Source organism: Siphateles boraxobius, unplaced genomic scaffold (assembly GCF_051911475.1).
Source record: "Siphateles boraxobius isolate OS27281-9 unplaced genomic scaffold, OSU_SipBor_1 293, whole genome shotgun sequence".
NCBI lineage: Eukaryota > Metazoa > Chordata > Actinopteri > Cypriniformes > Leuciscidae > Siphateles > Siphateles boraxobius.
The window spans coordinates 155,001-170,000 of record NW_027508912.1 but is presented as its reverse complement, the minus strand read 5'-3'; the positions used below and the strand labels follow the sequence as shown (position 1 = coordinate 170,000).

Below are 15,000 nucleotides of genomic sequence, written 5' to 3'. Positions count from 1 at the left end.
AGAGCCGGTAATATTATAAACGTGCAGATTAAGAGCTGGTAATATTATAAACGTGCAGATTAAGGGCCGGTAATATTATAAACGTGCAGATTAAGAGCCGGTAATATTATAAACGTGCAGATTAAGAGCCGGTAATATTATAAACGTGCAGATTAAGGGCCGGTAATATTATAAACGTGCAGATTAAGAGCTGGTAATATTATAAACGTGCAGATTAAGGGCCGGTAATATTATAAACGTGCAGATTAAGGGCCGGTAATATTATAAACGTGCAGATTAAGGGCCGGTAATATTATAAACGTGCAGATTAAGAGCCGGTAATATTATAAACGTGCAGATTAAGGGCCGGTAATATTATAAACGTGCAGATTAAGGGCCGGTAATATTATAAACGTGCAGATTAAGAGCCGGTAATATTATAAACGTGCAGATTAAGAGCCGGTAATATTATAAACGTGCAGATTAAGGGCCGGTAATATTATAAACGTGCAGATTAAGAGCTGGTAATATTATAAACGTGCAGATTAAGGGCCGGTAATATTATAAACGTGCAGATTAAGGGCCGGTAATATTATAAACGTGCAGATTAAGGGCCGGTAATATTATAAACGTGCAGATTAAGGGCCGGTAATATTATAAACGTGCAGATTAAGAGCCGGTAATATTATAAACGTGCAGATTAAGGGCCGGTAATATTATAAACGTGCAGATTAAGAGCTGGTAATATTATAAACGTGCAGATTAAGGGCCGGTAATATTATAAACGTGCAGATTAAGGGCCGGTAATATTATAAACGTGCAGATTAAGGGCCGGTAATATTATAAACGTGCAGATTAAGAGCCGGTAATATTATAAACGTGCAGATTAAGAGCCGGTAATATTATAAACGTGCAGATTAAGGGCCGGTAATATTATAAACGTGCAGATTAAGAGCCGGTAATATTATAAACGTGCAGATTAAGGGCCGGTAATATTATAAACGTGCAGATTAAGTGCCAGTAATATTATAAACGTGCAGATTAAGGGCCGGTAATATTATAAACGTGCAGATTAAGTGCCAGTAATATTATAAACGGGCAGAATAAGGGCCGGTAATATTATAAACGTGCAGATTAAGTGCCAGTAATATTATAAACGGGCAGAATAAGGGCCGGTAATATTATAAACGGGCAGAATAAGGGCCGGTAATATTATAAACGTGCAGATTAAGAGCCGGTAATATTATAAACGGGCAGAATAAGGGCCGGTAATATTATAAACGGGCAGAATAAGGGCCGGTAATATTATAAACGTGCAGATTAAGAGCCGGTAATATTATAAACGGGCAGATTAAGGGCCGGTAATATTATAAACGTGCAGATTAAGTGCCAGTAATATTATAAACGTGCAGATTAAGGGCCGGTAATATTATAAACGTGCAGATTAAGTGCCAGTAATATTATAAACGTGCAGAATAAGGGCCGGTAATATTATAAACGTGCAGATTAAGGGCCGGTAATATTATAAACGTGCAGAATAAGGGCCGGTAATATTATAAACGTGCAGATTAAGGGCCAGTAATATTATAAACGGGCAGAATAAGGGCCGGTAATATTATAAACGGGCAGAATAAGGGCCGGTAATATTATAAACGTGCAGATTAAGGGCCAGTAATATTATAAACGGGCAGAATAAGGGCCGGTAATATTATAAACGTGCAGATTAAGAGCCGGTAATATTATAAACGGGCAGATTAAGGGCCGGTAATATTATAAACGTGCAGATTAAGTGCCAGTAATATTATAAACGGGCAGAATAAGGGCCGGTAATATTATAAACGTGCAGATTAAGGGCCAGTAATATTATAAACGGGCAGAATAAGGGCCGGTAATATTATAAACGTGCAGATTAAGTGCCAGTAATATTATAAACGTGCAGAATAAGGGCCGGTAATATTATAAACGTGCAGATTAAGTGCCAGTAATATTATAAACGGGCAGATTAAGGGCCGGTAATATTATAAACGTGCAGATTAAGTGCCAGTAATATTATAAACGTGCAGAATAAGGGCCGGTAATATTATAAACGTGCAGATTAAGGGCCAGTAATATTATAAACGGGCAGAATAAGGGCCGGTAATATTATAAACGGGCAGATTAAGGGCCGGTAATATTATAAACGTGCAGATTAAGGGCCAGTAATATTATAAACGGGCAGAATAAGGGCCGGTAATATTATAAACGTGCAGATTAAGAGCCGGTAATATTATAAACGGGCAGATTAAGGGCCGGTAATATTATAAACGTGCAGATTAAGTGCCAGTAATATTATAAACGGGCAGATTAAGGGCCGGTAATATTATAAACGTGCAGATTAAGTGCCAGTAATATTATAAACGTGCAGATTAAGGGCCGGTAATATTATAAACGTGCAGATTAAGTGCCAGTAATATTATAAACGGGCAGAATAAGGGCCGGTAATATTATAAACGGGCAGAATAAGGGCCGGTAATATTATAAACGTGCAGATTAAGAGCCGGTAATATTATAAACGGGCAGAATAAGGGCCGGTAATATTATAAACGTGCAGAATAAGGGCCGGTAATATTATAAACGGGCAGAATAAGGGCCGGTAATATTATAAACGGGCAGAATAAGGGCCGGTAATATTATAAACGTGCAGATTAAGAGCCGGTAATATTATAAACGTGCAGATTAAGAGCCGGTAATATTATAATAAGATATCTGAAGAAATATCAAGAAATCTGATTGGCTTAGTTTATAACATGTTTGCAGAGATAGACTCACCAGGACAAAGTTACTGAATTTCACTTTTCACGTTTTCCGGTGTTAGTGGAAGCACTGGGACCCGATTATAGCACTTACACACGGGTTTCTGCAGGTGGAGCTGCAGTTGTGCTTTATGTGTGTTAACTGTGTGTGTGTGTGTGTGTGTGTTAACTGTGTGTGTGTTCCCTCAGGTGGAGCTGCAGTCGTGCTGTGTGTTCGTGCCGTCGGACAGCCTGCCGTCTCCCGGGTCGCTGGTGAGCGGAGACGTGGCCGGGACCGTGCGCTGCTGGTACCACATGCAGGCCTGCATGCCCGGGACACTGGTGCTGTGTCTCCCGCAGATCAGTGTGTTCAGCGCAGGACACCGGCGCATGGAGCCCTTGCAGGACGGGCCCTTCACCGTCACCAGGCCCGTGCTGGAGGAGGGTACGAGTGTGTGTGTGTGTGTGTGTGTGTGTGTGTGTGTGTGCCCAGACCTGTACTGGTGGAGGTTACGAGCTTGTGTGTCTGTGAGCCTGAGACACGAGTGTGACGTCTCTGTGTGTGTGTGTTCACAGGCGATGCGTTCCCGTGGACGGTGTGTGTGAGTCAGCTGAGCGTGTACTCTCTCCTTGGACAGCAGCGTTCCCTCAGTGTTCTGGATCCGCTGGGCTTCACCTCCACGCTGGCACTCACTGCCCCGAAGCTGCAGCCCGAGAGCAGAGACACCTTCATCATGTGCCTGCATGTGGAGCTGCAGCCGGTGCAGCTCCGGTTCTCCAACCCTCAGGTACTGCAGATTACAGGTGTACAGATCACAGGTGTACAGGTGCAGAACACAGGTGTACAGGTGCAGATCACAGGTGTACAATCACAGGTGTACATGTGCAGATCACAGGTGTAGATCACAGGTGTACAGGAGTACAGATCACAGATGTACAGGTGCAGATCACAGGTGTACAGATCACAGGTGTACAGGTGCAGATCACAGGTGTACAGATCACAGGTGTACAGGTGCAGAACACAGGTGTACAGGTGCAGATCACAGGTGTACAGATCACAGGTGTACAGGTGCAGATCACAGGTGTACAGGTGCAGATCACAGGTGTACAGATCACAGGTGTACAGAACACAGGTGTACAGGTGCAGATCACAGGTGTACAGATCACAGGTGTACAGGTGCAGATCACAGGTGTACAGATCACAGGTGTACAGGTGCAGATCACAGGTGTACAGGAGTACAGATCACAGGTGTACAGGAGTACAGATCACAGGTGTACAGGTGCAGATCACAGGTGTACAGGTGCAGATCACAGGAGTGCAGATCACAGTTGTACAGGAGTACAGATCACAGGAGTACAGGAGTACAGATCACAGGTGTACAGGTGCAGATCACAGGTGTACAGGTGCAGATCACAGGAGTGCAGATCACAGTTGTACAGGAGTACAGATCACAGGAGTACAGGAGTACAGATCACCGGTGTACAGGTGCAAATCACAGGTGAACAGGAGTACAGATCACAGGTGTACAGGTGCAGATCACAGGTGTACAGATCACAGGTGTAGAGGTGCAGATCACAGGAGTACAGATCACAGGTGTACATGTGCAGATCACAGGTGTACAGATCACAGGTGTACATGTGCAGATCACAGGTGTACAGATCACAGGTGTACATGTGCAGATCACAGGTGTACAGATCACAGGTGTACAGGTGCAGATCACAGGAGTACAGATCACAGGTGTACATGTGCAGATCACAGGTGTACAGGTGCAGATCACAGGTGTACAGGAGTACAGATCACAGGTGTATAGGTGCAGATCACAGGTGTACAGATCACAGGTGTACAGATCACAGGTGTACAGGTGCAGATCACAGGTGTACAGATCACAGGTGTACATGTGCAGATCACAGGTGTACAGGTGCAGATCACAGGAGAACAGATCACAGGTGTACAGATCACAGGTGTACAGATCACAGGTGTACATGTGCAGATCACAGGTGTACAGGTGCAGATCACAGGAGAACAGATCACAGGTGTGCAGATCACAGGTGTACAGATCACAGGTGTACAGGTGCAGATCACAGGAGTACAGATCACAGGTGTACAGATCACAGGTGTACAGGTGCAGATCACAGGTGTACAGGAGTACAGATCACAGGTGTACAGGTGCAGATCACAGGTGTACAGATCACAGGTGTACATGTGCAGATCACAGGTGTACAGGTGCAGATCACAGGTGTACAGGTGCAGATCACAGGTTTACAGATCACAGGTGGACAGGTGCAGATCACAGGTGTACAGATCACAGGTGTACAGGTGCAGATCACAGGTGTACAGAACAGGTGTACATGTGCAGATCACAGGTGTACAGAACAGGTGTACAGGTGCAAATCACAGGTGTACAGGTGCAGATCACAGGTGTACAGGTGTACAGATCACAAGTGTACAGGTGCAGATCACAGGTGTACAGATCACAGGTGTACAGGTGCAGATCACAGGTGTACAGAACAGGTATACAGGTGCAGATCACAGGTGTACAGGTGTACAGAACACAGGTGTACAGAACACAGGTTTACAGGTGCAGATCACAGGTGTACAGATCACAGGTGTACAGGTGCAGATCACAGGTGTACAGGAGTACAGATCACAGGTGTACAGGAGTACAGATCACAGGTGTACAGGTGCAGATCACAGGTGTACAGGTGCAGATCACAGGAGTGCAGATCACAGTTGTACAGGAGTACAGATCACAGGAGTACAGGAGTACAGATCACAGGTGTACAGGTGCAGATCACAGGTGTACAGGTGCAGATCACAGGAGTGCAGATCACAGTTGTACAGGAGTACAGATCACAGGAGTACAGGAGTACAGATCACCGGTGTACAGGTGCAAATCACAGGTGAACAGGAGTACAGATCACAGGTGTACAGGTGCAGATCACAGGTGTACAGATCACAGGTGTAGAGGTGCAGATCACAGGAGTACAGATCACAGGTGTACATGTGCAGATCACAGGTGTACAGATCACAGGTGTACATGTGCAGATCACAGGTGTACAGATCACAGGTGTAAATGTGCAGATCACAGGTGTACAGATCACAGGTGTACAGGTGCAGATCACAGGAGTACAGATCACAGGTGTACATGTGCAGATCACAGGTGTACAGGTGCAGATCACAGGTGTACAGGAGTACAGATCACAGGTGTATAGGTGCAGATCACAGGTGTACAGATCACAGGTGTACAGATCACAGGTGTACAGGTGCAGATCACAGGTGTACAGATCACAGGTGTACATGTGCAGATCACAGGTGTACAGGTGCAGATCACAGGAGAACAGATCACAGGTGTACAGATCACAGGTGTACAGATCACAGGTGTACATGTGCAGATCACAGGTGTACAGGTGCAGATCACAGGAGAACAGATCACAGGTGTGCAGATCACAGGTGTACAGATCACAGGTGTACAGGTGCAGATCACAGGAGTACAGATCACAGGTGTACAGATCACAGGTGTACAGGTGCAGATCACAGGTGTACAGGAGTACAGATCACAGGTGTACAGGTGCAGATCACAGGTGTACAGATCACAGGTGTACATGTGCAGATCACAGGTGTACAGGTGCAGATCACAGGTGTACAGGTGCAGATCACAGGTTTACAGATCACAGGTGGACAGGTGCAGATCACAGGTGTACAGATCACAGGTGTACAGGTGCAGATCACAGGTGTACAGAACAGGTGTACATGTGCAGATCACAGGTGTACAGAACAGGTGTACAGGTGCAAATCACAGGTGTACAGGTGCAGATCACAGGTGTACAGGTGTACAGATCACAGGTGTACAGGTGCAGATCACAGGTGTACAGATCACAGGTGTACAGGTGCAGATCACAGGTGTACAGAACAGGTATACAGGTGCAGATCACAGGTGTACAGGTGTACAGAACACAGGTTTACAGGTGCAGATCACAGCTGGATATACAGGAGCAGGGACACATGTGGGCGGGGCTTGATTGTGTTTGTGAGGAATTGATTGGATGGTTGTGGTTTGCTATTGGTGGATCTCATGTGAGTGACAGGTTGCCCTGCCCTCGTTATCAGAGAAGAGATGCTGCAAAAGGGACTCATTCTGATTCATGATTACCAGGAACATGAATTTAAAGCAATAAGTAAGGGATAATGTACATCCAGCCGGTTGTTATCTTAGAGTAAACTAGACTGGGTTATCAGGATCAGGTCTTCATCAGTCTGAAGGGGGTTTATTCTGAGATCACACACACACACACACCTGAAGGGGGTTTATTCTGAGATCACAGAGACACACACACACACACACACCTGAAGGCGGTTTATTCTTATTCTGAGATCACAGAGACACACACACACCTGAAGGGGGTTTATTCTGAGATAACAACCAGCTGGATGTACATTATCCCGTTATTACACGGATACTCGCCACATCAGTAAATAATATGCCACAAAATTTCTGAGTTGAAATATTTTATTATGTCTTTAAACGCAAAGCTTCCGCGGAGAGAGCCGTTTCATCATTTAAGAGATACGGTATACAGTCATAACACTTATTACACAGCATTTCAACACATTAATAATTATGGAAATAAATAAGAGATATTGATTTCAGATAAAAAAAAATATTTTTTAAATCTTACCTGTCTGTATCTTATAATCCAACAGTGTACAAAATAATATTCACAAAATGGCCGCCACTGCGTTTGTATGAAACAAGAGAGAGCTAGTCCACGGATGGCATAATTAAATAACTGTACACACAATATTGATTTGACTGAGTTTTAATCCTTTATTAGCTCACCAAATGCAAAACTTCCATGAGAAAACCTGTTGCTAGCGAGTGTATAGCGCTGCTGACTTCAGTGACCCGGATGAGTTTGTGTTTCTGTTGACTATGGTACAGTTTATTAGGTCTATGATATAATTGTTTAATCTGGTTCATTATTATATAGCATGCATTTATAATAAGTTTAAGATATGCTGTTTGAGTTGATTGCAGATAGGTGCACATATCAGCGGTCGTCCAACGTGTTATGTCTACTATAGTTGCCCCTTTGATGTATTTTTTTTCCCATTAACCACACAGAGACAAGTTAGTGATGTATTTTTGTTATTTATTATTTCAAAAATGTATTTATCCCCACATGGCAAACAGTTACCCCACATGCACCATACTCACCATATCCTGTTCCTGTGACTCTTCAAAGGAGGTGCCGAGTCACAGCTTCCCTTCTTCTTGTGTTGGGTTAAACCATTCTTATTAATAGGGAAGGGAACTAAACCATTGGGGATGTAGGTATGGATAAATGTCTTAGGGTGTTTACATTTAGTTTAAGTTATCGAATGAGTTTATTTTGTTTATTTTTGTAAGTTCAATGGTCCTATATTTAGGCTACAAAGTTTTGGATATTGATGCCCCTGCAGTTGGTACGGTCTTGGGTGTAATGAGCCTGTCCTAGGCTATATAAGACAGTCTAAACTGGACCTTTGGAGGTAAAGATGGGGTTAAATTGCTGAATGTATCCATGTAGATTATGTTGCCTGTAGCAATTTGTTTTCCTTTGGATTGTTGATACCTCAAAGTTAGCACTGAGTCCAGTGTTTATTTTTGTAAATATATTTATTTTTTGTTTAATTTCGTAATTTTTCTTTTTCTTTGACACATCATTGAGACTATATACACCCCTACTTCTCCACTGGCATTTAATAAAAATCCTCTTTGGATGATATCTGAGTCCGGAGCTATCTACCACCTCCCCTTGATCTCTACGGGACACGTTATGACAGATGTGATCTATTAATGTAGATTTTCAGTGGCAGCAGTAGTGGCCGAGTGACGGTTCGGCTGTCCTGAGAGTTATTCATTGTGAATCGACACTTACAGCCATATTTACTGTCACCAGTGGAAACATGAGCGTTCTTCTGTTGATGATCTGCACACGCACACACACATTCGATCCAGACTGTTTGTTTGAATGTGGGTCTGCTCTCGCATGGAGTCCGTGTGAGATGAATGTTGACGTATCTGAGCTCAGATCTGCTGCTGTTGATTGGCTGTGAGGGGAATGTGGTGGAAAGGAAACGTGTGTTAAATAACAGCTGCCAAAAACAAACAGCAGAATCAGAAGCAGAACTGCAGCGAGATGAAGGAAAAACCGGCAGGAGGAAAAAATGATTCGCTTGTTTGTGATTTTGTGAAGATACTGAATCTGTTCAGTTACCATTAGTTACCGACATCTCACTGTCTGTCTGTCTCACTCTTTGTCTGTCTGTCTCACTCTCTGTCTGTCTGTCAAGTCAAGTAATCCTCATTTATATAGCGCTTTTAACAATGTAGATTGTTTCAAAGCAGCTTTACAGAGATAAACATATAATTTAAGGTAACAGAGATTGGTTTGGTTTTAAAGTGGTTCTTGAATAATGTTTTTTCCAGCTAAAGTTAGTTTTGATTGATTCACTTCCGTCTAAATTATAGTTTGTTATTAAATTAGGGGCCGCTAAGACGACACCGTTCTCTCTAAACAGACTTTAAACTGAACCTGTGATAGACGCTGATGGCGTTCACATGCGCATTAAGAATTGATTCTATAGTTATGTGCGTTTGAATATATGTGCGAAGGTTTGTAATTCCTTACATACCATGCCTAAACAAACTACTTGTCTTGTCTATAAATTTTTATGCAGAATTTTATTTTATCTTATCACTTTGGGTAGGAACGCGAACCGAAAAATTCCACAACGCTTTATCTGTAGAGTGGTATAGGGATCCTCCATAGGGAGAGGCTAGTTGGCACTTCAGCACTGCATTGTCATCGGGTCCAGGCGAAAGTCCTTCGTCAGATCTGGACACGGCCTGGATCCGGCAGGCTGCGGGAAAACCTCGGGATAAACAAAGACACTAAAATTAGCGTAGATGCCATTCTTCTTATGATGTAACGAGTACATCAGGATTTAAGGGAAGTGTTCCCAGTTCCGGCTGATCTAATCTAAGCAGCCTAATATTGAATTATAGAAGTCTATAGAGTGTTATGTGAATGCTAGGTCAAAGAGATGTGTTTTAAGTCTAGCTTTGAACTGACAGACTGTGTCTGCTTCCCGGACAATGTTAGGAAGATTGTTCCAAAGTTTTGGTGCTAAATAGGAAAAGGATCTACCGCCAGCAGTCGATTTAGATACTCTAGGTATTATCAACTGGCCGGAGTTTTGAGATCGCAATAGACGTGAAGGACAATAATGCGTTAAGAGCTCGCTCAAGTACTGGGGAGCTAAACCACTTAGTGCTTTTTAAGTAATCAGCAATATTTTAAAATGTATACGATGTTTAATAGGGAGCCAATGCAGTGTTGACAGAACCGGGCTAATATGGTCATACTTCCTGGTTCTGGTAAGAACTCTAGCAGCTGCGTTTTGAACTAGCTTTAGTTTGTTTATTAAGCGTGCAGGGCAACCACCCAGTAGAGCATTACAATAATCTAGCCTTGATGTCATGAACGCATGAACTAGTTGTTCCGCATTTGTCATTGAGAGCATATGACATAATTTAGATATATTTTTAAGATGGAAAAATGCGGTTTTACAGACACTAGACACGTGACTTTAAAATGAAAGATTGGTGTCAAAGAGCACACCCAGGTTCCTAACTGACGACGAAGACTTAACAGAGCAGCCATCAAGTGTTAGACGGTATTCTAGGTTATTACGTGTGGAAGATTTTTGTCCAATAATTAGAATCTCTGTTTTTTCAGAATTTAGTAGTAGGAAATTACTGGTCATCCAATTTTTGATATCAACTATGCATTCCGATAATTTTGTGAATTGGTGAGTTTCGTTAGTGTTACGACCCTCCTATGACTCATACCCGTCTAGGGCTTTTAGGAGGGGAACACATATAACCATCTCAGACACGTCACACTATAACACTGAATGAGGTGAGAAAACACGAGAGACCACTGAATAAAGTGAATGAGTTTTAATAAATATGATAACGAATAAAGATATAACAGAACCAACCACAAAGGAAAAAGGGGAAAATGAATTGTGCCAAAGTAATGAAAGTAACATAAACATAAAGGTTATCTAACACATTAAACAACTAATACTAGGATACAAAGAAAACCCAAAAAGAAAGTCTTCAACGTCCCAGACGTCATAACTAAAACTACACTAACTAAGAATCATAAATACAGCGGGTGGCACAATTCCCAAACTAGTGTTTTAAAACAGACAGATTTCACTACGTGCACCATGTATGTCACGTGACAAACTTACTTAACCCCTTCTTCTCTGTAGACCGCCACGCTCACAAAGGAGAAGGTTTTGGACGCAGCCAAAACAAAGATCAATGAGCATACATGTGAACAACGTACAAGGTTCTCTCAAAACAAGGTTCTCTCAAGACAAGGCAAGGCAAAGTTCTCACAGGACAAGACAAGACAAGGTTCTCTCTGCCAGCCTACAAACTGTTAGCGGTCAGATAAATATGATTTAAACCATGCTAGTGCAATTCCACTAATGCCAACATAGTTTTCTAGTCTATTTAAGAGAATGTTGTGGTCAATGGTGTCAAATGCAGCACTAAGATCAAGTAACACTAATAAAGAGATACAACCACGATCGGATGATAAGAGCAAATCATTTGTGACTCTAATGAGAGCTGGAAATCCTCGCAGATATTTCTTTCAAGAAAGGAACACAGTTGTGAGGATACTGCTTTTTCTAATATCTTTGATAGAAAAGGTAGATTTGAGATCGGCCTGTAATTGACTAATTCTGTAGGATCAAGTTGCGTTTTTTTAACAAGCGGTTTAATCATAGCCAGCTTAAAGGTTTTTGGTACTTATCCTAGAGACAAAGACGAATTAATGATGTTAAGAAGAGGATCTATGACTTCTGGAAGCATCTCTTTCAGTAGTTTAGTCGGTATAGGGTCTAACATACATGTTGTCGATTTAGATGAATTAACGAGTTTGCAAAATTCTTCCTCTCCTATGGCAATGAATTAATCAAATTTTACCTCAGGGAGACTATAATGCACTCCCTGATGCGATGCTGTAGTAGACGGTTGCATAGTTATAATTTTGTCCCTAATATTATCAATCTTATAAGTGAAGAAGTTCATAAAGTCATTACTGCTGTGTTTCTTGGAAACTTCTGGGCTTGAAGCTTTCTTTTTCGTTAGTGTAGCCACTTTTTCAAATAAATACCTAGGATTATGTTTATTTTCTTCTAATAGGGTTGAAAAATAGGCAGATTTAGCAGCTTTTAAAGCCTCTCTGTAAGCAATCGAGCTCTCCTTCCATGAAATCCGAAATACCTCTAGTTTTGTTTTCTTCCAGTTGCGCTCCATTTTTCTGGCTGCTCTCTTAAGGGCCTGGCTGTGATCGTTGTACCACGGCGTTGGACTATTTTCTTTAATCTTCTTTAAGCGCAACGGAGCAACTGTGTCTAAAGTGCTGGAAAGGAGAGAGTTAAACGTTTCTGTTGCAAAATCAAGTTCTTCTAAGCTATCTGGGATGCTGAGATGATGAAACTGATTAGGAAGATTATTGATAAAGCAATCTTTAGTGGCAGAAGTGATAGGTCTAACATACTTGTAACACGGAGTTGGCTTTCCAGTCTTGGCTAAATGTAATTTACATGAGACTAGATAATGATCTGAGATGTCGTCGCTCTGCTGCAGAATTTCAACAGCATCAACATTAATTCCATGTGATAATATTAGATCTAGAGTATGATTACGACAATGAGTAGGTCCTGACACGTGTTGTCTAACTCCAATAGAGTTAAGAATGTCTTTAAATGCCAATCCCATTGCATCTTTTCCATTATCTACATGTTTATTAAAATCACCAAAAATTAGGACTTTATCTGCAGTCAATACTAATTCTGATAGAAAGTCAGCAAATTCTTTGATAAAGTCTTTATGGTGCCCTGGTGGCCTGTATACAGTTGCCAGCAGAATTCTCAAACTTGATTTATCGTTTACATTATATATTTTTACATTAAGCACCAACACTTCAAAAGAAGTATATTTAAAACTAGATTTTTTAGTGGTTTTGAAAATATTACTATAAATTACAGCAACACCTCCCCCTTTGCCTTTCAGGCGAGGTTCATGTTTATAACAGTAATCATGGGGGGTGCACTCATTTAAAGTAATGTAATCGTCTGGTTTTAGCCAGGTTTCTGTCATACACAGCACATCTAGGTTATAATCTGAAATCATATCATTAACTATGAGCGCTTTTGAAGTAAGGGATCGGATATTCAGCAATGAAGCTTTATCGTTTGCTAATCTGTATTATATCTATTTTTTATTTGTTGAATATCAATTACATTTTTAACCTTAGATCGGTTTGGAAGTTTTTTGGATTTCCAAATTCGGGGAACAGACACAGTCTCTATATGTTGATATCTAGGTGAAAGAGGCTTTATGTGATGGGATTTATCTGACATTGGTGACGCGAGGCCGCTAGCAGACGGTCGGTTTAGCCAGTTATTCTGCTTCCTGACCTGAGCCCCAGATTGTCATGTTTTGTCTATAAGACTATGAGCCAAATTACTAGAGAGAAGAGCAGCACCATCCCAGGAGGGATGAATACCATCTCTTTTCAACAGGTCAGGTTTGCCCCAAAATTTTTTCCAATTGTCTATGAATTCTATATTATTTTGCGGACACCACTTAGACAGCCAGCCATTGAGTGATGACAATTTGCTAACTATCTCATCACTCCTTCGAACAGGAAGGGGGCCAGAGCAAATTACAGTGCCTGACATGGTACTTGCGAGTTCAAACACCTCTTTAATATTAATTTTGGTGATCTCCGACTGGCGGAGTCGAACATCATTAGTGCCGACGTGAATAACAATCTTAGAGAATTTACGATTAGCATTAGCCAGCACTTTTAAATTTGCTTTGATGTCAGGCGCTCTGGCTCCCGGCAAACGTGTGACTATGTTGGCTGGTGTCCCTATTTTCATGTTCCGTGTAATAGAATCGCCAATTACCAGGGCACAATCAACAGAATTCTCAGTGGGTGTTTCACTGAGCGGGGCAAATCGATTTGTTGTGGTAATCGGAACGGAAGAGTGGTTTTTTGATCCGCGACTAGAGCGATCCCTCACCGTCACCCATTTGCCCGGCTGCACAGGCAATAATTCAGCCGGAACCGAATCATGTAAAGAGTTCACTATGCTAGGCGCATCCAAAATAGTATCTAAAGCTCTAGCACACTTACTATCCTCAAGTAAAGTTTGGATGCGTGTTTCTAATTCTGAAATCTTCTCCGTCAGCCTGACTGTTTCCTTGCATTTATCACATATAAACCCTATATTGCCGAAGGGGAAGGCTATGCTAAACATGTAACATGAAGTGCAGGTGACAATAACAGGACAAGACATTACTCACCGTGTTTGTTGACTGATTCTTACTCACCTGGGCTTTTTATGAACTCAGAGGTGCGGGCGCGCGAGAGAAAAATAAATAAATAACTGAGCGCACGGGTGGCGCGTTAACAGGCTAGCGAGTTACTAGGGTGTTGTGCTAACAATAACGGAAGCTAGCGATGTCAGGTTAATCTGAGATATTGTCTAAGCTGTATTTGGTTGTATAAACAACTAGAAATGGTGGTAAATGATGGTTCAAAACAGAGAGAAATACAATGCTAATACGAGGCTTAGACGGAGCGCTCAGCCTCTAAGCAAACAAAACACAGCAGGCAGCTAGGCAGACAGGAGCAATCGATCAGGATCAGCAATCGATCAGCAATCCAGCAATCAAGAGTTGCTGAATGAGACAGTCTGTCTCACTCTTTGTCTGACTGTCTCACTCTCTGTCTGACTGTCTGTCTGACTCTCTGTCTGTCTCACTTTTTGTCTGTCTCACTCTTTGTCTGACTGTCTGTCTCACTCTTTGTCTGGCTGTCTGTCTCACTCTGTCTCGCTCTTTGTCTGACTGTCTGTCTCATTCTCTGTCTGTCTCACTCACTCTTTGTCTGACTGTCTGTCTCATTCTCTGTCTGTCTCACTCTTTGTCTGACACTCTCTCTCCCTCTTTGTCTGACTGTCTGTCTCACTCTCTGTCTGTCTCACTCTTTGTCAGTCTGTCTCACTCTTTGTCTGTCTGTCTCTCTGTCTCACTGTCTCACTGTCTGTCTGTCTGTCTCACTGTCTGTCTGTCTGTCTCACTGTCTGTCTCACTGTCTGTCTGTATAA

At 42.1% G+C, this 15,000-nt stretch overlaps 1 protein-coding gene and 1 long non-coding RNA gene across 2 annotated transcripts in view; one reads left to right on the top strand and one right to left on the bottom strand.

Annotated features, from left to right (window-relative positions):
* The window catches only part of vps13b (vacuolar protein sorting 13 homolog B), a 220,879-nt gene that overhangs the window by 114,582 nt on the left and 91,297 nt on the right, over window positions 1-15,000 (top strand). The window contains exons 20-21 of the mRNA XM_077246996.1: window positions 2,961-3,195; window positions 3,327-3,538. Coding sequence (XP_077103111.1) covers window positions 2,961-3,195; window positions 3,327-3,538 — 447 coding nt within the window. The remainder of the gene's footprint in view (window positions 1-2,960; window positions 3,196-3,326; window positions 3,539-15,000) is intronic.
* LOC143754087 (uncharacterized) overlaps window positions 7,011-15,000 on the bottom strand; it is a 13,433-nt gene continuing 5,443 nt past the window's right edge. The window contains exon 4 of the long non-coding RNA XR_013207888.1: window positions 7,011-7,175. This is a non-coding gene — a long non-coding RNA (uncharacterized LOC143754087). The remainder of the gene's footprint in view (window positions 7,176-15,000) is intronic.